Raw genomic sequence first — 22715 nt, 5'->3', positions numbered from 1 at the left:
CGCACCTGCACACACATACTGTAGTTCAGTTCCAACTGACATAGTGTAGTTCCAATTTGAAAATTGTAAATAGTTCATGTTGTCATATTTGTAAATAAATTATTTTGATTGAAAAAATATATATTTTTTCACATTTTGTGTTTATGTTATGGTATAGTTGCTCAGATATTTGAGCTGTCACAAAAGCAAACATTACTTAGTTTTAGTCGGCAACTAATATTTTCCCGAAACTACTGCTGATTACTAAAGCACAGAAAAAAATATAAACAAACAGGAGCATAATCTTTCTTTTGGTAGGTTCCATGAGTACATAGCCATAGAACATACAGTTAGGTCCATATATATTTGGACACTGACACAAGTTTACCCTTTTACTGAAACATACTCCAAAGATAATGATATAATGGATATGGACATAAAGTGTAGACTCTCAGCTTTCATTTGAGGGTATTCACGTTCAAATTGGAGGAAGGGTTTAAGAGTTTCAGCTCTTTAACATCGGCCACCCTCTTTTTAAAGGGACCAAAAGTAATTGGACAATTGACCAAAAGGCTATTTCATGGGCAGGTTTGGGCAATTCATTCATTATATCACTATAAATTAAGCAGATATACGGCCTGGAATTGATCTGAGGTGTGGTGTTTGCATTCGGAAGATTTTGCTGTGACGACAACATGCAGTCAAAGGAGCTCTCCATCCTTAGACTGTGAGAACAGAAAAAACCCATCCGAGAAATGGCTACAATATTAGAAGTGGTAAAATGTACAGTTTGGTACATCCTGAGAAAGAAACCAGGCACTGGTCAACTCAGCAACGGAAAAAGACCTGGACATCCACGGGAGACAATGGTGGTAGATGATGGCAGAATCAATTCCATGGTGAAGAGAAACCCTTTCACAACAGCCAGTGACGTGAACACTACTCTCCAGGAGGTAGGCGTATCAATACCCAAGTCTACCATAAAGAGGAGGCTGCACTAAAGTAAATGCAGAGGGTTCACTGCAGGGACAGACCAGTCAAGTCTGAAGAATAGAAAGGGTAGATTGGACTTTGCTGAGAAACATCTAAAAAAGCCAGAATATTCTTTGGACAGATGAAACCAAGATCAACCTCTACCAGAATGATGGCAAGAAAAAAGTATGATGAAAGCTTCGAACAGTTCATGATCCAAAGCACACTACCCGGTGTACCCTGCCTCTCGCCCGGAGACAGCTGGGATAGGCTCCAGCACCCCCGCAACCTTCGTGAGGAAAAGCGATAGAAAATAAATGAATGAATAAGTCATCTCATCTTGTTTTAAGAGCGAGCAGGTAGATTGAAGGGGGGCAGGCCTAGGGTGGCCACCTACCAATAAGTCCAAGAGGGAAGAAGGGGTATATTTCTAATGTGGGACACTGCCTGACAATTTTAGGTAGGAAAAGTCAGCTATTAAAACACTAGCTATTAATTGTACACCATGGCCATAACAAAACATCACATTTAGAGGTACACCCTGGAATGGTCGGCAGCCAATCACAGGGCACGTATAGACAAACAACCATTCACACTCACATTCATACCTATAGATAATTTGGAGTCGACAATTAACCTAGCATGTTTTTGGAATGTGGGAGGAAACCGGAGTACCCAGTACGGGGAGAACATGCAAACTTCCCACAGAGATGGCCGAGGGTGGAATTGAACTTGGGTCTCCTAGCTGTGAGGCCTGCGCTAGCCAAGCCAGGATGAATTAAATACTATACTTTAAAAAATCTTGATAGATTGAAGATGTAAAATTTGACCAGTTTTCCGTTTAATCTGTTTTCTGCTGTGGTTCAGAGTATTTGGACGTTATTTTGCGTTTGCCCCTGTCGTCTACCTTTTTAATTTATGAATAAGCGGTTTGACATTAATATAATGAGAATAACAATCAATGTATACATGATAGACAGCCTAAATTCTTGAAAAAAAATAAATATGTATTGACCAACGCCTGGCGTTTCAAAAGGATATTGGGTATCATTTCGGAGATGTGTAATGTAGGGTAGGTTTACAAACAGAGGCACGTTGCTTTCTTCAACGCCAGCCCCTTTCCAAAGACAAGCTAGTAGTGGACCGTACCAAGTGGAGAAACAGAAGGTGGGTCTGGAAAACCAAAACACAAATAAAATTCTGAATAATACATAAAACGACACTTCAAATAGTTAACCGTATTATAATAAGGGGTACGGAAGATTGTGAGATGAAAGAGTGAGTAATGAGCGGAGAAACGGCAGCTGGGCGCCGTGTGATAGTCAGAACACCCCCGTATAGGTGCAGTGTTCGGGGCGGCTGGCAGGAGAAGTGAGGGCTTCGAGCATGAGAAAGTCACACCGGCTAGCAGCGTGTCAGCAAGGAACATGTCACCCCCATGCATGACGGTCCACAATTTCATTCCTTGAGACGCATCACCTCAGACAAAAGAATCGCTTTCGACGCACAGGTGAGTTTCCATAGGTGTGTATGTGTGCAGTCAGACTATGGCATCAGAGCGTGTGATGGTGATGATGATGGTGGTGATGATGATGATGATGGCAACGAGAATGATGAAATATCACATGGACGTCATGAAGCCTGGGAGGCAGGGAGGATGCTCATTTCTATCTCAAAGCTAAAATTGTGAGCTCAAACAACAATCCAGTGTCTTTAAATAGATATTTAATTTTTAAGTGATTATTTTGCATTGATCCATCATCATTTATTCATGTTTACCCACGCGCGCGCAGGCCTTAATCTGAAGCGGAAGCGTGGTGTGGTGTATGCTTTAGAAATGTTTTTTTTTTCCTGTGTAGCCATCGTGTAATAAACTAGTCCACCGTGTCATCTCTGCCTTTTCCACGCCGCAGTGAAGGTTACTCAGCATCCTCGTTGCCCCGCACTAACCAGGCTAATCTGTGAGCTGTAAAAATGTAAATCTACTAATCACATAATCCTTCCGCTCAACAAGGCGCGGGAGTGGTTCTGTCCTGCACCACAGATCCGGTTTGGCACATTAATTGTGATAAAAATGTATAGCGTTAAGATGAACGTCGAAATGGAAGATGGTGCGCATCTTTATACAGTCAGTGCCTTACCGCGTGGTGCGGTCCCCACCCTTGGGTCTTTTCCGCCACTCACCACCAGCCCCTTCTATAGGCACACCGTATAATGGCATCCAATACAATTTGATTGGACTTTTGATTGGCGATAATTAAACATCTCTCATATGAAATCTCGGAAGATTTGTTCCTATGGGAAGCAATGGAAATAGAAATGATCTGTTACCGGGTCAAACCATGGCCATTATAAAAAGTGCAAAGCAGTGTTAGTACTAGGTAAAAACAATAAAGCAACACTAAAAAAACGACAACCACAATAATATTACTAATACCAGTCAAAACTTAGTATATTTGTATTTTTGCACAATTGTAAAAAGAAGTGAAAGTGTATTAATTGTATAAAATGTTAACAGCATTGGATTAGCATTGGCTTATCCTTCTTTTGGAAGAAGTACAGCTAAAAAGACAAAGAAAAATCTGAGTTAATTCTTTCGAGGTGCATTTATTTTTTCTTGAAAATGTTAGTCAATTTCTGAATTACATAACCTTATTATTTATTTAGATCTGTTTTTTTTACTATTACATTGATTATTAATATGATGGCCATTTATGATGATTGTGAAAACAATCATATTTATTACATCACCATAATGTCACATTATCTTATCACTATTTTATATGTATATATGTTTTTATATGTATTAAAAAGTGACTTAATGTACTGCAACATTAAATAAGCTCTGCGTATTCCATTGTAACTTGTGTGCATGTTGAAATAAATTTAAACCATTACCATTAGGAGTGTGTACCTAATGAGGTGTCCATTAGAAGCTGCCCTAACAGCAGATGCGTATGTGCAGAGCTGTGAGGACAAGGAGTGTTTTGGTTTGTATGCAAATATTGCCCTCCATCATTTATTCAGGAGGAAACATGATAGTCTCCATCGCAGTGCTTGATGCTCTCCCACTCAACAAAGCAATGACCCCCAATGAAAAGATCACTAGTCATGTTTTTTCTAGCTTTGTAGTCATGTGAATTTCACGTGGGGCCTGTGTTACTCTCTTTCAAGTCTGCTTCAATTGCCACTTGTGCTCCACAGATCTCCTGGTGATAATGACGAAATAAATCCACCTACAGACTCACCCATATTCTACGGACTCAAATATTAACTCTGTTAAAAGTTAGTGAAGTTCAAAGGAGGACTTTTCACCTGCCCTGACCACACAAAAAAAGACATTCCATCCTTCGCCCCCGTTTGCTTTATCAAATGCCCAAAAACAGCAAGGCCGTCAAGAGAGAGCTTGACGACGATGTCACAGAGTCGGCTAGAGACCTTCTTTCCAACGAGGACGCCTGCGACGATTCCTTCAAGAAGAGCTCGCTGATCGTCGAGGGCCATGACGGCGAGGGCAAGGAGTGTGATGTGGAGGAAGGCGGCTCAGACGGCGAGGAGGAGGAGCGCCCGGCGTGGAACAGCAAGCTCCAGTACATCTTGGCCCAAGTTGGCTTCTCTGTAGGCCTTGGCAACGTCTGGAGGTTCCCCTACCTGTGCCAGAAGAATGGAGGAGGTGAGTAGAGCACACCATAACACCATTTATGATATTCTTGAATCATTTGAATTCACTTGGTTACATTTTGGGTTCTGCTAGCAAACAAACATACATACGCAGGTGAAAATGTTAGGCTTTTTGCTTGATTGACGTTGTGAGAAAGGCATTAGAAACAATATAAGCTATAAGCGCAAATATCAATGAACAGCTCTGTCAGTAAAAGATGAGCATTACTGTCTTAACCTATTCAATTCAATTCCCATTAAGTCTCAGATTATGGGACCACTACACTGCCTGGTTATCACTGTCCATTTCATAGAGCAGATCCTTTCACATGTTCAAAGATTATCTTTGAGCTTTGCCAATTTTGATTGGCATTTCTCCACTTTCTGAGCATTTCACTTTCCTTTTGTTGACGCATTAGAAGAGCCTGCCTCCTGTTTCGAGGAGACATAAAAAAAACTATAAGTGACGTCTTTTGTCAGTGCAATGACACATGACTGCCACACACTTCCACCTAGGTAACTCGTTCTTTTTTTTTTTGTATAGTGTTAGTAATTTATGGCAGTCTGTAATAACCAAGAAACGGGGAACACAAGGACTGCCTGTAGTCAATTATTTTACACAAATACGCATTAAAACAGGGCTGCACAGCGACCGAGTGGTTAGCGCGCAGGCCACACAGCTAGCCACCCTCGGGTATCTCTGTTTGGACTTTGCATGTTCTTCTTGTGCATGCGTGGGTTTTCTCCGGGTATTCCGGTTTCCTCCCACATTCCAAAAACATGCTAGATTAATTGGCGACTCCAAATTGTGAGTGTGAATGGTTGTTTGTCTATATTAAACATATTAAAACTCTTTCAGCAATAGACACATTTTCCAATTCATCATGAAATAATAGTAGTAGAAATAATAGTAAAAAAAATTACTTTTAGAAAATAAACTTTTATAGTGGCGGTCATGATGTGAAGCCATGAACCAGCTGACAACTGAATGGATAACTTCTGTTATAGATATAGGCATCTTACCGCTCACGGACTTTACCTATAATCGGAATAATAAAGATGAAAGTTGCATCTCCACTTTTTTTGCTGACTAATGTCATATGACAGTGACAAAGCGACATTCATGACGTAGCTGACACGCGGCCATCGCTACTTTCACCATCGCCGTAATGGTCACCCCAATATAGTATATATGTCCATTCATATTGTGAATGTTGTTTTCACAAAAAAAACTTTTATATTACTGTGGCACTGTAGCGAAAACCCTACAAAATTCTATATTATTCATTTAAATAAGCAACAGTTCACAAACATTAGTTCAGTGTTTTGATGCAAATGAGTTCTGATCATAAAGCTATAAACCACTACAGCTGAACATTCTGCTGTGCAAGTATGCAATCTTTTTCCTCTTATTCTACAAGTGTACAGTAGGATTTCCAGTACATGACGTAGTTGGTCATATTTCTTGAATGAGCCAGGATGGAGTCTGTTTTAAATGTGTCTGGTCCTCCTGCTGTGTTCATGTGTAATTTGATTAAAATGACACGTCTGGAACCTGATAAGACCCCTGCATGTCTGTTAATGCATTATTAGACCACAGCAGAAACCAGTGTCATGTTTATATCATTGCCTTCCATCTATTAAGGAATATATCCTTCTATGGTGTCCCTTTAAAACAAAATGGAAAATGTACTACTGTACTGTAGTATTGTAGGTTGTTATAACCAGAATTATGAGTCCTGAAGGAAGAGAGAGGGAGAGAGAGAGAGCGAGAATGGCCTTAAACAGTGGTTGTCAATATTCATTTCATACCAAATTGAAGGGTAAAGTTTAGCAATTATGATAAAGCAGCATCTGCCTGAAAGTAAAATGTGTTTAACATTGATGTCTATTATAAATAGAACATTTTCTAACATTGTCTTACTGCTGTGAGCAACAGGTTGTTATTTTTATAAATATCACATGATTTGGATTGCATGTGCACATTTGGGTGTGTTTTCTGTGATTTCCAAGTGTACGTGAATGCAGCGGCAACATGTGCCCGAGGAGTTATGTGATGCACATGAATGCACCATTAAAAAAAAAGCTAGCTCAACACTCATAGCAGTTTGCTTGTTTTGATCTTGCTTGTTGAGTATAAGTATATGACAATCATTTGTGTGCGTTGTGTGACTCAACAAGATCACACACCCCTTTGGACAAAATCCATCTTTTGGACAACCCCACGCTCTTCTAGACACACACACACATACATTGCTACAAGAGCCTATCCACTTGCATAATAAAGATGATTAAATGATTATCCGGCTGGAATCAGTCTACCTCCCCTTCTTGATTGTACAAAAATACATGCAATCAGCAATAAAGCCTAATTTTTGGGTGAATCCCCTCTCAACGGCCACGTTTTCACCTGATTGTGATTAATTGGAACATCAAAATCTTCCAAGATGAAACACTCTTAATGTACAAAATAATCATCAAATTATCCCTCATTTCTTCATTTGATATGTCAATTGTTTTTCATTTGTATTCCCATACCCCCTATAGCAATTTGCATACCCATGGGGGTACCCTACTTTGGGAACCTTTGGCACACATACATAATGCTACATAAGCTTCAACAAACTGTTATTCTTGTGTTTGTGATTAAGGAAGATGCAGTCACCCATGCAATTCCAACTGCAAAGATATTTTATATTGCACTCTTGTTTACACAGTTAGATGGCAAACATTGCTTTTAATTTGAAGGTAGATAGTGTGTCCTGTACGTAGAGAATGTCTGTATGAGGAGTCGGTTACAAGAATGTACGTGCTTCCCATCTTTACTCAGAACCTGCACGTCATCATCGGGCGTTCAAATTCCTTCGTTCAAAGTGGTGAAGATATACTCCAGTCCGAGTCACGCGCCCAACCACTCTAGGATGCTAAACTAAGCTAACCACCGAGCTTCCATTCACGATGTGAGATTCAACCTGTTTAGTTGGGGAGGAGACAGTTTAGTGTTTAGAGTTAGAGCGGTATGGCGAGTAAATGCTTCACCACACGAACGTTCCTTCTCTTCACGATGACAGCATTTCGTTCTTCTTATGTGTCAAAGTCCGCCATGGCATGCAACTCGGCTTCTTTACGTTTATCATTTATGCGGTATAAGTACATCCATCCATGCATTTTCTATGCCGCTTATCCTCACTAGGGTTGCAGGTATGTTGGAGGCACGGTATAAGTCATTTTTTTTAATCACTGGAAGACTTTATACTGATATATAAAAAATATCACCCATCCCGATTCCAGATTTTGCTCCTATTTCTTCAGTGTTTCGTGGACTTCCTACATCCTGTCCAAACAGGAGCAGCAATGTCCATCAACATGAACACCACCTTTGTGTTCTGTTGTGATGAGTTATTTCTTGAATTCAGTAGTGTTTCCCACCTTGCTTCCAAGAGCCAGCATTTTGATAAACAAGGTGAGAAACACTACTCATGATAAAGCATGGAGATGGTGTCCATGTTGATCTCACTGCCAGATCTTGTTTTAGTAAACAAACAAGTCTTCAATGAAGGTAAAAGTAACCTTTTTTACATGTTTATTTATCCCTTTCATTAATCATTTATATACTTCAAATTGTTTGCATGTAATTGCATGTAAAACTATAAAATGTTTTGGGCTTTTTTGAACGGATTAATTAAAAACTTTTTTTTTTAATGTAATGTTAAGATTAAGAGTCAGACGCTCTAGAAGGTATTAACAATGCTAGCCAAGGTTGCACTGTATTTGTGAACGGAAAATCCAAGCTGAACCAGAACATAATGCGTTGCCATGATAACCCCAAGATAAATGGGGATATCTTCTGTTTAGGTGTGAGGAAATGGGAATGTCTCCCTTTTCCAACACGGTCGCTTGAAATTGTGTCTTTTTGCTTCCATCAGTCACACTGTAAAATACCTACTAGATGAGGAATGGGAAATTGACAGCCACTTGGTGAGGTTTTTTTTTTTTAGACAATAAAAGATCTTACATTTTCAGTCTATTTCTGGTAAAGATAAAAGGCACAAATAGAAGAGTGTTTGCTTTTGCTGCTGTTTGTAAAGACAATGGAGACCACAGTTGGTGGAAGTTTGATGCTGACTGATGTCTTAGCCTCTCCCAGAATGAACTAAAATAAGTGATGTAATTGTTAAAACAGCAACGTCCTGCTTGGGATGAACTCCGCCCAGGACAGGCGGCATGACTCAGAAACAAAGGTCCTGTCTGTCCATACCATAAACACGAGTAGGATTAAACTAACATAATGCAATACATGCATGGCAGTTTGTGCTATGCTTTGACACGTATCTAAATAAGTCAAGCTACATCTGCAGTATTTTTTATTTTTTTTACACTTGTGGCGCTCATTTCTTCCATCTCAGACGTAAACATTAGAGGAGTCCTGAAAGACATACCCACTATTACAGACTGTTTTAGTTTTGGGCATCTTTAATGAGAAAAACTTTAATTCTAGGAAGAGCACCATGCTTGTAATATGCAGCATCTGTAACTGTACACTCTACCTTTAGTGCTTACCTCAATTATTTGATTACACAAATGACATCATGGGTGCTTTTTGGAAAAACTTCCACAACCCTTATGTGAAACACATATATTTCTTTCCCTTTTCTGTTCATTCTAATGAAAGAAAACAAGTTAGTATGAGCCAGCTAACAATGCACGTCATTAGGACTGCATTGATTTCACATACCCAGGAGCATACGCTACTTCCATCAAGAAACACTTGAAACACTTACTAAATATCCACTGTCATTGGGATAACTGTGTCTTCCAGCACAAGACTTGTGCTCCAGTCCTCAGGTAAAAAATGCTAACAGCAAACGAACATCCATTTAGTATAAAAATTTAGAGCTAGGTATCTGCTCTTCCGTCTGTTCCATCTGTAAGTACCTGTAAAACACGAGAACATAAAAACTCCAGGTAAAAATTGTTGACATTTTACAAGGGCATATTAGTGCCACATTGGATTTAAAAAAATAAACTTGTACATTTACAAGAAAAAAGGTCATAATTTTATATTTGCCCAATGGCAAAGGTCGCATAGGTAAGCCATTTTCATACCTGTCTCAGGCTATAATTTACGAGACAAAAACTTGTAACTTTATGTAACAGGCATTGCCTGAGACAGCTATGAAAAGGGGGAACTTATCTGACTTTTGGCCTTGGGCTAGACATGCTAATCCGTTTCTGCTCAACTGATCTGTTTTGCTGCCACGTTGTAAATAAAAGTTTGCCTGCAGAAAGAGGAAAGTATCCTTCCTTCCTGAAGAGCTATGCTCTATGTTCCCTATATCACGTATGATACCTAATATTATGACTTTATTCTTAGAACTTATTTTCTTGTAAATTCACAACTTTATTCTTGGAAATTTACTTTTGGCAACAAACAAACTGAAAAGGAAATCAACATGTCTGGCCTTTCTGGCAGCCATCTTCTTTACTGTCTTACCTATGGCAAGCCAGCAGGGCTAAAAGTCAAACTGGAGACTTTTGGTGTATACAGTATATTATTGTTTGCACATTATTAGAACTGAAAGGCTGAAGAAATGGTTGTATCAAGTGAGAAATAATGTATTTCCTCTTCTTGTTCTAAGTACACTTTCTTATTGTGGTCACTAGGGGCATACCTGGTGCCCTACTTAATCCTGCTGGTGTTGATTGGCATCCCGCTCTTCTTTCTGGAACTTGCTGTGGGACAGCGCATCCGGCGGGGCAGCATCGGGGTGTGGAATTACATTAGCCCACGCCTAGGGGGCATCGGCTTTGCTAGCTGCGTGGTGAGTCACACACTTACAAATGCTGGAAATTTTTGTTAGAAACTGATTTTTTACCATAATATTGACACCTTTGCATTTCATATCAACATTAGCATGCTACCCAGCTAGTTACAATTTGTGTAACTGGCAGCTATGTTTGCTAACAATGCTAACTAATTACAAATGCTAAACCCATATCTCAGATATTATAATTTATCGTGGTAGAAAGCTAAGCAATGTACATTATGTGGCAATGTTACAAAACCTGTATTTTAGCGATGAAAAATTCTGACAGTGAACGTGTGCGCTTAAAATTGCATTTTTTATATGATATTGGGTATATTTTCATTCGTATACATGTTAGGGAGATTACTTCTTCATCTTCAATTTCAAATCATATTATATTGAGTCTTGGACCACATTGAGTCAATTCATGCTTGGAATATGAAGCACAAATTAAAGCCTTTTATATTCGTGGACCAGAGCAATGGAACAAGATAAACTGTATATGGAAGATTCATTTACTTTAATATCTATCTGCAGACGAACTGTCATTAAAATGGAATGGGCTGCTTGCCCATTGCCAGAAATACTGCATGTAGCGTTGTGCATGGGGTGAAAACGAATATACACTAGCGTACATTAAAGTCAAGACAAAAGCTGCGATCGACCCACAAAACATACAATAACTTTTTAAAAGTCAACAGAGTAGCCAGTTACAAGTTTTTGATCATCAAAGTGTCATGTTTAGCGTATATGCCTGTGGCCTGTGTATTAACCAATCATTAAAGATCATTGACAATGATGTTCTGCATCTGTCACATAGGTGTGCTTTTTTGTGGCTCTCTACTACAATGTCATCATCAGCTGGAGTCTCTTCTACTTCTCGCAGTCCTTCCAGCAGCCATTGCCGTGGCATGAGTGTCCGCTTGTCAAGAACAAGAACAGCACATGTAGGAGCAAATCATACTAAGCCCAAGACTTACTATAAGTTATGCTTAACATTAACCAGTGTCTACGCGCAGACGTGGTGCCCGAGTGTGAGAAGAGCTCGGCCACTACCTTCTACTGGTACCGCGAGGCTCTGGACATCTCCAACAACATTTCAGAGAGCGGAGGACTCAACTGGAAGATGACCTTGTGCCTTCTGGCCGCCTGGTCCATGGTGTGCCTGGCCATGATCAAGGGAATCCAGTCCTCTGGGAAGGTAAGGAAAAAGCCCTTGCTTTTTGCCCTGCTTTTGTACAACTGGAGGAAAGGTCTTACTACACTGCAGCCTGGCCTGCATAGCGGTTTAAATATAGCACTTGTATCCTGGATATTTGGAACAGTGACCCAAACAAAAGACTTTTTCTTGTTTTGGAAATCCTCTCACACTCATTAGCTCACTTTTAAGGCGTGAGCTTACCGAACGCTAGCTTTTTGTATGGATGCCTTGTCCCAAAATGCCCCAACCATGAGGTCTTCTTTGTCATCCTGGTAGCTCATGTGATTTCTGTTCATTTTACCTGCCTGAACCTGGACTTTCAAAGCTGACAGTAGCGTGACTAGCATCCGGAAGGATTAGCTCATTGTCGTTTGTACACACCGCTTCCCTGGGCAGCCATTTCTCGTGTCATATGACGAGCATTAGCCGCTTCCAGGGTCAAAGTCAAGCCGGTGATAATTGGAAAAATGGGAACACTATTTAATCTTTGGGAATAATCTTTGATTCTTTTGGCAGCTGAGTTTGCTATTATCCCCTCCTCTTATGTCACAACTACAGTCTACCACCATAATGTAGCGATTATTTGATCTTCTCACTCCTCTGGTCTTACACTACTCAATAATAATGATGAAAAAATAATAATCACAGTATGCCATATTGACGGTTAAGTATGTACTTGGGGCTTAACGTCACATTTGAGTTCATTTTAGTTAAGAGATGAAAATGCAAAACATAAAACTGCTTAGCGGTCTGCACAGAGACCGAGTGATTAGCACGCAGGCCTCACAGCTAGGAGACCCGAGTTCGATTCCACCCTCGCCATCTCTGTGTGGAGTTTGCATGTTCTCTCCATGAATGCGTGGGTTTTCTCCGGGTACTCCGGTTTATTCCCAAATTCCAAAAACATGCTAGGTTAATTGCCGACTCCAAATTGTATGAATGTGAATGTGAATGGTTGTTTGTCTACTATATGTGCCCTGTGATTGTCTGGCGACCAGTCCAGGGTGTACACCGCCTCTCGCCCGAAGACAGCTGGGATAGGCTCCAGCACCCCCGCGACCCTCATGAGGATAAGTGGTAGAAAATTAATGAATGAAAACTGCTTAGCATTTGTGTAAACCGCTTTAAGGATGAAGCTAATCAAGAAATGGAAAAAAAGCTGCTACTAATGAAATTCTCAAATTATAAATTAAAAAAAAAATTATGAAATAATAATGAATAGTTTACAAGGTTTCTTTCAGGAAAGTTCAACATTACAGACTGTAACTGTTTAAACGATGGGAATGATTATGTAATTTTTTAATCGATGAAAGTTAGAGGGGACCTATTTTGCTTTTTCCACTTTTCCACTGACCTACAAATGTAGTTTGAATGTTTTATGGTCATGTTAAATGATGTCAAAGTTTCAGATAATGAGGTTTCTGCATTTGGAAGTGATCCCTGAAAGAAGTTTGGGATAGATCTGAATGCTCGGTTTCAGAGAGTTTTTTTTCTAATACCGTCTCACTGTGATGTCACAGTGAGCCAGACTTCGTTATATGGGCTTGCCTGTATACAAGCTGTACAACCTGTTAGCTGTACAGCATGCCCAGAGGCGTGGAATCATTTAAAACAGACCGTTTTGGAAAGCCAAGGAAATACAGCTGGAATATGTGCAGGCTCTGGTAAATCTAGAAAGCTTTCTGTGCAGCTATATAGCCACAACTAAAAAATGAGCATAATAGGTCCCCTTTCAGTGTTCAAGTGAGACCATTGTTCAATTTGCATAATTGTCCATTATACATGTGATTGTAATTTTAATAGACGCTGTAGGAGAGGAATAACATTGTAGGAGAGAAAAAAGTGAGTAAAACACATGAAAAGTAGAACAATAGGTTTAGAACAAACTTTCTGATGTTGATTTGTTTTGTTGTTGTTTTTTATTTTATGTCACAAACAAGACGGAGCCGCCTTTTGAGTGCGGGGCCTACAGAAGTACCTACTGCTTGCTGAGAGAACGATACATGCTTTCATGCCTACTAAGTCTACTAAACAACAACATTATTTCCTAGCAGACCAGGTGACCAGGTATCAGGTGTGCTAAAAAGCAGAGTTGTAATGACAAGCTACATTCACAGACAGTCTCATGCTGTGATGTGGTAATGAGCAGTCTGCCACAAATAAATGAATGCATGAGAAACACTAGCCATGACTCCTGCTAGCCAAAGGCTGGACTACACTGTGTGCACTGTGTTTTTTTTACAGAGGAGACACGTGATCTAAATATCCTATAGCCATTACATGTACTGTTACACCCCTAATTTAATTTGCTAAATCACAGCTGAGCAAACAACTCATCTAGGTTGCTGCCTTAACAGGCAAGTTCAAATGTGGTCGCTTTAGTATCTCCTACGTGTATTCTTAGTCAAAGGATTTTAGTCCTGCTATTCGTTTGCAAAGTTTTTTTGTAGTCTGCAGCTGAAATCTTGAATGTCTTCACGTTAGATCAGCTTTTATCTCAACTTACGTCCTCCAACATGGCGGGCTGAGAAACAACAAGATGGATACCCTCCACAGTGGAGGCGCTTAAATCTGGGCCATCTTGAAGAGACGTGCCAGACGTCCCTATTTTGCCTTCACGGTGTGAAATGCCACTGATAGCCACAGTCTTTGTCCAGCGCTATCGCCCCCTGACACTATTCTATTTTTAGGTTTAGTGTTTACAGCACAACACAAACAGCGTAATGTCCTCCAGCTACATTTCTGGACCGCGTTTTTGCAAGTAGAAAATGGTCCAAAGTTTGGAGGAGTGGCCCCCTAAGGCGTGTTTGAAGTACAACCAACAGCATGCACCACAAAAGAATATTAATGGAACCTCTCTCCCTTTTGTGTGCACAAAGCCTTTTTTTTCTCTGGAATATCCTTGTGTGAACGTGGGTGAGTGTGAAAGGACCAGGTTGCCATGGCAATACATGCTCTTTTTTTGGCTTGGATTCATTGTCAAGAATGTGGCCAAAAAGGGAGGAGGGATGGAGGTTTTTTTGTTGATGCAGAAGAATTTGAACTTGTTTCTGAGAAGTGTGACTTGGTGATAAGAAACCAGGGAGCATGACCTCTGGGAACAGCAAGTTGATCAGAAAGACCGAGCAACTGGACATGTGCATTTCAAAAATTTTAAGAAAGTCAAATGAAGTTCACCTGTAAGTGTATACTGTACCCGGCTTTTTTTAGGTAGTGTATAGCAATAAGAATATTCTCTTTATGACAACTATGATTGTGCTTGTCACTTAGCACATGTTATGTATATTTGTATGTATTAACAGCGCCAAATAAACTGAAAATTTAAATCAATTTAAGAGAAGGCACACACGTCTGAAAATATATTTACCTACCACTGGTTTATTTAATTCTCGTCTGAAGTCAGCTGGGATAGGCCCCAGCATACCCACTTGACCCTAGTGAGGATAAGCGACATGGATGGAAAATGGACGGAGGCATGGCTGGATGGTTTCTTGAATAGCAGATTATTTGAATCAGACTTGAATTGTTTTATTATGAGCAATGAGGACTTCAATAACACTATGTCATTTAAGATTAATTGGCCTATTGGCTCAATTTGCCTTTAACTATATGTTATTAAGAATAATTAATCATATTCTTCTACCCTACTGCAATGCTTCTAAAGCTAGCAGTTAGCAACATAACATCTCAGCTGTAAGCAGTACACGAAACACAGTGAAATAGCATGCTAACTTAGAGGCAGTTAGCGACCAGCTCGGCAGCTCAATCACATGATGTGATGTTCGGGGTGTCTGTGAAAGCATCTCGCTATCTGTTGAGTGAGGAAGTGTTGTGATGACGAGAGGACTAGAGACGTTTTTGTTGTAGAGTTGAGATAAATAAAAATGAAGATTAACGAAAAAAAAATTTATTAATGAACTCGGGGCACATATAACAGTGGAGTATATGTACTTGAGTATTGGAAAATGTGCAAAAAAAGTTTTTTTCAATTTCTTATGTTTTTTTTAGTTTACAGTAATTTACTGTCACTGTTTGGCAGTATTTCACAATGAACTCTACTGACTTTTTTTTTAACAGTGTGAGTACAGCAAATATTAGTTTGTAGGGAAGGAACAAACAAGGGCACAAAGCCAAGACTAATAATAGTAATAATAATAATAACACTCCATTATCATTGTCAACAAAGCTTAATGGAAATACAGTATAAAGGCCTTGGGGAAGACCCAGGACAGGCTGGATCAGTGTCATGGGTGGGTGGGTGTATGGATTCTTGTTGTAGGTGCTGTGTCACCATCTTACCCATAGTCCAGAGGTCACAGCCTTCCGAGTTTCAGCGTTTTGTGATTACATACACACCCCCATGAAATAATGAAAAAAATCTGAATTGAACAAGCCATACTGTAACTGCAAATATGGTGCCTCATGACGTTACTACTTTACACCAGGAGATGGCAGACATCTGTAGCTTCAGTCCGACTAACATCAGTGAGTGTGTTTCTATGCAGTAGACGTTTAGTAGTTGATAGAGTTTCAAACCTGCCTCCTGTGTGTCCTGTGCGTCCTCTTGCCATGACAGTCCACAAGCAGCACATACTGGAGCCATTGCTCTGATTCACCGTGTGCGGGGTGGCAGGAGGGGACGTGTTGGGTAGAGCAGCAAACAGCAAAAACGCTGAAAAACAAAGATTAATATAACATTGGCGGTTGTTGGGCGGCACGGCGGTTCAATTCCACCCTCGGCCATCTCTTTGTGGAGTTTGCATGTTCTCCCCGTGCATGTGTGGATTTTCTCCGGGTACTCCGGTTTCCTCCCACATTCCAAAAACATGCTAGGTTAATTGGCCACTCCAAATTGTCCATAGGTATGAATGTGAGTGTGAATGGTTGTTTGTCTATAGGTGCCCTGTGATTGGCTGGCGACTAGTCCAGGTTGTACCCCGCCTCTCGCCCATAGAGTCGTTAGGTAGAGTCCCATCTGATGGGACAATTAATGCAAAAATGTACATGCTGGTTCAGACGCTTACATTAAATAGCGGTTGCTGTGATTGCTTATTCCATTGAAATGTGCCCGACCCTCTGAAAAAACCTGCCTGTGAGGTTTTGGTGACGTGTGGGCACTGTGCGCTTGTCAGCCAATTTACCGCTGTGCCGGGTGTGCTTTGCCTGTGCTGAGAACAGACCCAGGTCGCAGCTGGCCAGCTTTCAGCGTTTTGTCACAAATATTTTCACTTTGCCAAGCTGAAAATGTGTGCTTAATGTGGTAGTACGCCATGCCTGGTCAGGAGTGGTTGCATGTATCGTACGGTGCACACGTGGTTAGTGAGTTGTATGTTCTTAAAACCTTGCTCCCATGCACCCTCAAGATCCCTGCCAAGAGTGGACAGTTGGTCAACAGTTCCACGACCAGGAGGATCTCACCTGGGCCTCTGAAACCAAGGAGCTTTTTGACCACCTCGGCAACATCAAGCCCCAGAGATGGGAGAGTTGGTCCCCAGGCACTGCTTCCTCATTCCTCATCTGTGGGTTTGAGGAGGTCTTCGAAGTATTCCTTCCACATCTCGAGTCAACATCAGCAGCACACTATCGCCACTATACACGGTGTTGACAGTTTACTGCTTCTCCCTCCAGAGACAGCGGATAGTGGTCCGGAATCTTTTCGAAGCTGTCTGGAAGTCATTCTGTATGGCTTTCCTGAATTCCCACGTCTTGGGTTTTTGTCTTTGCAGCCAAAGCCACAGACCACTTGGGAGGCCTGCACCAGTCAGCTGCCTCTGAGTCACATGGGCCAAAAAGGTCCAATAGGACTCCTTGTTTAGCTTGACATCTTCCCTTACCGCTGATGTTACAAACAAAATGAATCATTTGACAGCCCCAGTGTTTTGTAAGTGTGACAATAACCATAGAACCTGAAACATAATTATTTTCTGTGGGATAATGTGATAATATTGATTACCTGATTGTCTTTAAACTGTCTGCACATGTCAAACTGTTGTTGTGTTTGCTTTCAGGTGATGTACTTCAGCTCCTTGTTCCCGTACGTGGTGTTGATTTGCTTCCTGGTTCGCTCTCTGTTCCTGGAGGGCTCCATGGATGGGATCCGCCACATGTTCACGCCCAAGGTATTGAACGTCATCTTTTGATCCCGCTTCTAGTTCTCTTTCTTGTAGGGAAAATGCATCAAAACTTCACGTGTTAAAAGCGGAGGCCACAGCATTTTCTGATACATATTTCATAAGTGAAATGATCCAATCTTGTCTGAGAGGGAGAAAAATAAATAAATAAATGTCTTCAATCCAAAACAAGTCTCGACTGTGATAGGCTGACGTGTTACAGTAACACACCAATGTCTCCTCAGAGGGTGTATCCATGTCTGCAGCAGCCTCTGTCACCATGACAGCAGGATGCAGATTTCATGTAATCAAGCAGATATTTGACTGAAGAGTTTGGTTCATGTATTTTATGTACATATGTACGTATTTAGTATGTGTATTAGAAAAATAAAACAAAAACCATATTTGTGAAAAAATAAACAGAAGAGATTGATAATAATGACATTTGATCAATACACCCACCTGGAGTCACAGTCCTCAAATGAAGCAATAAAATACATCACTAAAATGAAATTAGCAACAGAAAGCCTGTCCAAACCTTTGTATGCTGTACTTACCACGTTTGCCAGCAGAGGCCGCTGTTCTACTCCCCACCGTATCCTCTTTGTGTGTCCCCTTAGCTGGAGATCATGTTGGAGGCCAAAGTGTGGCGCGAGGCAGCCACGCAGGTGTTCTTCGCCCTGGGCCTGGGCTTCGGCGGCGTCATCGCCTTCTCCAGTTACAACAAGCGTGACAACAACTGCCACTTTGACGCCGTGCTGGTGTCCTTCATCAACTTCTTCACGTCCGTGTTGGCCACCCTGGTGGTCTTTGCCGTGTTGGGCTTCAAGGCCAACATCATGATTAGTAAATGTGTAGCACTGTGAGTGGAGTTTTTTCCTACGTATCTTGAAGCCTGAATGCATCTCACATTGTACAGTGTCTGTACAATGAGCTACATGTTGACTTCTGTATTTTTTTTTTTTTTAGGCACAGCAAAAAGATTGTGGACTTGCTTGGAAATGGCATCGAAGAGAGCGTGATTCCCAAGCACATCAACCTCAGCCACAGCAGCAGTCTCAGCACTGCCGACTACCACCTGATGATAAACATCATCAAAGACGTCAAGGAGGAGCAGTTCACTCAACTGGGCCTGGATTCTTGCAGCATCGAGGACGAGCTCAACAAGGTACATCACTTACACATACTAAACCCACAATATGGAAACATTTTGGTGCTTGTAAATAAAAGCCAACATTGCTCGGGTTTGGTCTTCCCTCTCTCCATCTCTCCACCTCTCCCTCCATCCAGGCGGTCCAAGGTACAGGATTGGCCTTCATTGCCTTCACAGAGGCCATGACCCACTTCCCCGCTTCACCCTTCTGGTCAGTCATGTTCTTCCTCATGCTGGTGAACCTGGGCCTGGGCAGCATGTTTGGCACCATTGAGGGCATCCTCACACCCCTCATTGACACCTTCAAAGTACGCAAGGAGCTTCTGACAGGTCAGACCAATCCAACCAATGCATGGATGAGAGTTTGAAGTTATAGCGTGGTCGTTGAATGAGGCGTTTGATGCGTGCAGTGGGATGTTGCGTGCTGGCCTTCTCCATCGGCCTGGTGTTCGTTCAGCGCTCGGGGAACTACTTTGTCACCATGTTCGACGACTACTCAGCCACGCTGCCGCTCCTCATCGTGGTTATCCTGGAGAACACGGCCATCGCCTGGTTCTACGGCATGGACAAGTACGTTCTAATATTTGCATACTTTTCAAGCACTCACCGCCTGGCATGGCGTGCGGCCCGCATCCTACCACATTATGCAAAACAAGCGCATCAAGTTCTGCCTTGTAGCCAACAATACCTCCATCACCTTATGTGTGTTCTCCCCTCCAAGGTTCTTTGAGGACCTGAAGGACATGTTGGGCTTCACGCCATATCGCTTCTACTACTACATGTGGAAGTTCATCACGCCCATCCTGCTGCTGGTGCTGCTCTGCTCCAGCTTCATCCAGCTCACCATGTCACCGCCCGTCTACAGCGCCTGGATACAGGAAGAGGTTGGTTGGTTCCTTTGGAAGCTCAGTGACGTTTGTCTTCTCTACACGACTAACACGCCGTCCCCCCAGGCCGAAGAGCAGAAGCTGGGCTTTCCGGTGTGGGGTGTCGTGGTCTGCATCTCCCTGGTGGTGTTGGCCATCTTGCCCGTGCCGGTGGTCTTCTTCCTGCGATACTTCAACGTCCTTGACGACAGTGCCGGCGGCATCTCGGCTGTGTCCTACAAGAAGGGGCGCATCATCCAGGAGGAGTCGAGCCCGGGCGAGGGCGACGACGCTAAACTGCTTCGAGGCAAGACGTCCAGCGAGGCGCCCTCGCCGCCGCCCACTAACAGCATCTACCGCAAGCATGGCAGCACCGGGGCTGGAGGTGGGTGTCCCCAGGCAGACGCGGCCCCCAATGGTCGTTACGGGATAGGCTACTTGATGACCGAAGTGCCGGACATGCCCGAGTCGGACTTGTAGACCGACGCGCTCGCTGCTATTCTTTGTGTGTCGATGTTGCTGCACGGCCCTTGTAGATATCCTAGCGTCATTTCATTTCCTCTTATAGCTTCTTCTTTGCCATCTTTAAGTTGCAGGACACTTCATTAGGAACACCTTTACAGAGTCGCAGGACACTTCTTGAGGAACGCCTTCACGCTAAACGTGTTTATTTTTTGTGGGTTTTCCATGGCGGGCTTTAGACGTCCCACTTGCCACAGGTTTCCCACCCATGCCTGATTTTAATAAATAAAGTGTCATTATTGGCAGATGGGGACTCGAGTTTCGGACTCAAACTCGGGTCGTACTGAAAGGGGACCTATTATGCTCATCATTTTTTCGGCCCTTGGTATTGACTTGTGGACTCCTATAGAGCAGCTACACACGAAAACCTGCACAGAAAGCGTTCTAGATTGTCCAGCGTCTGCGCCTATTCCAGCTGTATTTCCTTGTATTACTGTTTTCATTTATTCCACCCACGCAAACCTCATTATCTGAAACTCTGCCATGGTTTAATACAACATTCTAACTACATTCATAGGTCAGAAAAGTGGATAAAGCATAATGGGTCCCCTTTAAGTGGCACACAGAGAGACTTCAGACTTGACATGGACTTGTGCTCAAAAGACTTCTGACTTGACTTGTGTTTTGGGACTGGTGAGCCATCATGACTGTTTCCAGGCTGACTGTTTCATGACTGAAATGGCCGACGAGCGCGATGTCGTTCCCTCTTTTTGACACGGTAACCACATTACACATGGTGTACACGCTAATTACGTTTGGTTATAAAAACGTCAAACAACAACAAAAGGAGAATGGATTGACCGTATCACATTTGACCCGGGATACGTCAGTCACATTAGCACATATGGAAGGCTTGCTACCAGCTTTCTAACTGGATATTTGAATGTTACTTTTGCATGGAGCTGCGTTCAGGTGACGTTTGTTCATCTATGGTCCACTGCTGCCACCTACTGACCATTGTCCATTTAAGGCAGGTTACAGGTTCATTGTTGACCACATAAGGTTCATGTTGCAGGTTTACCAGGTTTGAGTGAAAGGACAGGGGCATGTTTTCATGTATCATCGACATAAAAGATGTTATTGTGTGTTTTCTTCATATTGCATCGCAGTACACCGTTAAAGTGATCACATGACAACTAATCAGTACTGACACTGTACTACATAAAGGAGGGATAATAATAGAGTAGATGCTTTGAATGTCTTAGCTGTGCAGTATTCTTAGTAGGCCAAGTAGCAGCATTTAGGCGCATTTTTACACGACTTGAGATTTGACTTGGACTTATGACCAAATACAGTACTAGGGACTTGACTTGGATTTGCCAAATAAAAAAACTTGATTATTATGAAACTATGATTATTGGTGGAGCTACTCGACTATTGTGCTTTCATACGCTTGTATTGTGTTGGTTATGATGGTGCAGGTGTGCCTAATGACGTGAACTCGGCGCCTCCTTGCTGCCGCCTGGTGGTCAAATAGCAGAATGCAGACCTAGAAAGCGTAAGCAATAAGTCGGCAAGGAGGTCATCAAAGGTGTTTTGAGGCCGAAGAAGGAAGTGGTGGTCTCAGACAAACGTGTGCCTACGTCATGAAATATGTTTATAGAATACATTCTGTTGTATAGTTAAGGTATTCTGTAAATATAATATAAATATATTTATCTTGATAGAACACCATGTTTTTTAAAGCTTCATGAGCACTTCCAATCATCATCATTATCAAGATTAATAACTTTGTTAACTTTCTTTTTTTTTTTTTTTTTACAAAAGTGATTGTGGGTCCTCTTTGTAAATACTTTGTTCTTGTTTTCATTCCATCAAATGGCTTCAAGATGCAGCAGTGTCTTTTCTTCCCTCTGTCCAATTAAACATCAAATATGGTCCAAAACATGACTCACGCTTCTTTTTGTTCTACTTGTGCATTTTCAGTAACCTTCAACATCAATTTCAAATTGAAAGGAAAATGTGTGATGATAGCCATGTAGGAAACCCAACATATGGATTGCTAAATCCAGTTTATAGCGGTTGATTGGGTCCAGACTCATTCATTCATTTTCTACCACTTATTCTCACAGGGGGTGCTGGAGCCTATACCAGCTGACTTCGGGCGAGAGGTGGGGTACACCCTGGACTGGTGGCCAGCCAATCACAGGGCACATATAGACAAACAACCATTCACACTCACATTCATACCTATGGACAATTTGGAGTCACCAATTAACCCAGCATGTTTTTGGAATGTGGGAATGTGTGGTAACCGGAATCACGTGCATGCTCGGGCAGAACATGCAAATGCCATACAGAGATGGCCGAGGGTGGAATTGAACTCGGAACTCCTAGCCGTGAGGCCTGTGTGCTAACCATTCGTGTTTGCTGTGCAGCCTGGTTCCAGACTTGACAGTAATAAATGAATTTCTGCAATAAAATTTCAAAATGTGACTTGGTTAA

The 22715-nt window shown here is 41.8% G+C and overlaps 1 protein-coding gene across 2 annotated transcripts; it reads left to right on the top strand.

Moving 5' to 3' along the window:
• The first annotated feature begins 2293 nt into the window (after positions 1-2293).
• Positions 2294-22154, top strand: slc6a15 (solute carrier family 6 member 15). 2 transcript variants are annotated; one of them, XM_058075931.1, is made up of 12 exons: positions 2294-2461; positions 4156-4624; positions 10276-10433; positions 11239-11365; positions 11438-11619; positions 17628-17738; positions 18350-18591; positions 18699-18897; positions 19020-19212; positions 19293-19452; positions 19604-19766; positions 19836-22154. In XM_058075931.1, the coding sequence occupies exons 2-12, from the start codon at positions 4324-4326 to the stop codon at positions 20226-20228; spliced, it is 2229 nt and encodes a 742-aa protein (XP_057931914.1). In that variant the 5' UTR covers positions 2294-2461; positions 4156-4323; the 3' UTR covers positions 20229-22154. The 2 variants fall into 2 exon arrangements, with proteins under 2 accessions (XP_057931914.1, XP_057931915.1); XM_058075932.1 differs by lacking the exons at positions 17628-17738; positions 18350-18591; positions 18699-18897; ... (2 more) ...; positions 19604-19766; positions 19836-22154 and adding exons at positions 13423-13461; positions 13560-17587.
• Positions 22155-22715: the final 561 nt, after the last annotated feature.

The sequence above is a fragment of the Doryrhamphus excisus genome, chromosome 6 (genome assembly GCF_030265055.1).
Source record: "Doryrhamphus excisus isolate RoL2022-K1 chromosome 6, RoL_Dexc_1.0, whole genome shotgun sequence".
In the NCBI taxonomy this organism is placed as follows: domain Eukaryota; kingdom Metazoa; phylum Chordata; class Actinopteri; order Syngnathiformes; family Syngnathidae; genus Doryrhamphus; species Doryrhamphus excisus.
The sequence above is the reverse complement of the archived record's forward strand: the minus strand, read 5'-3'. Positions and strand labels throughout refer to the sequence as shown.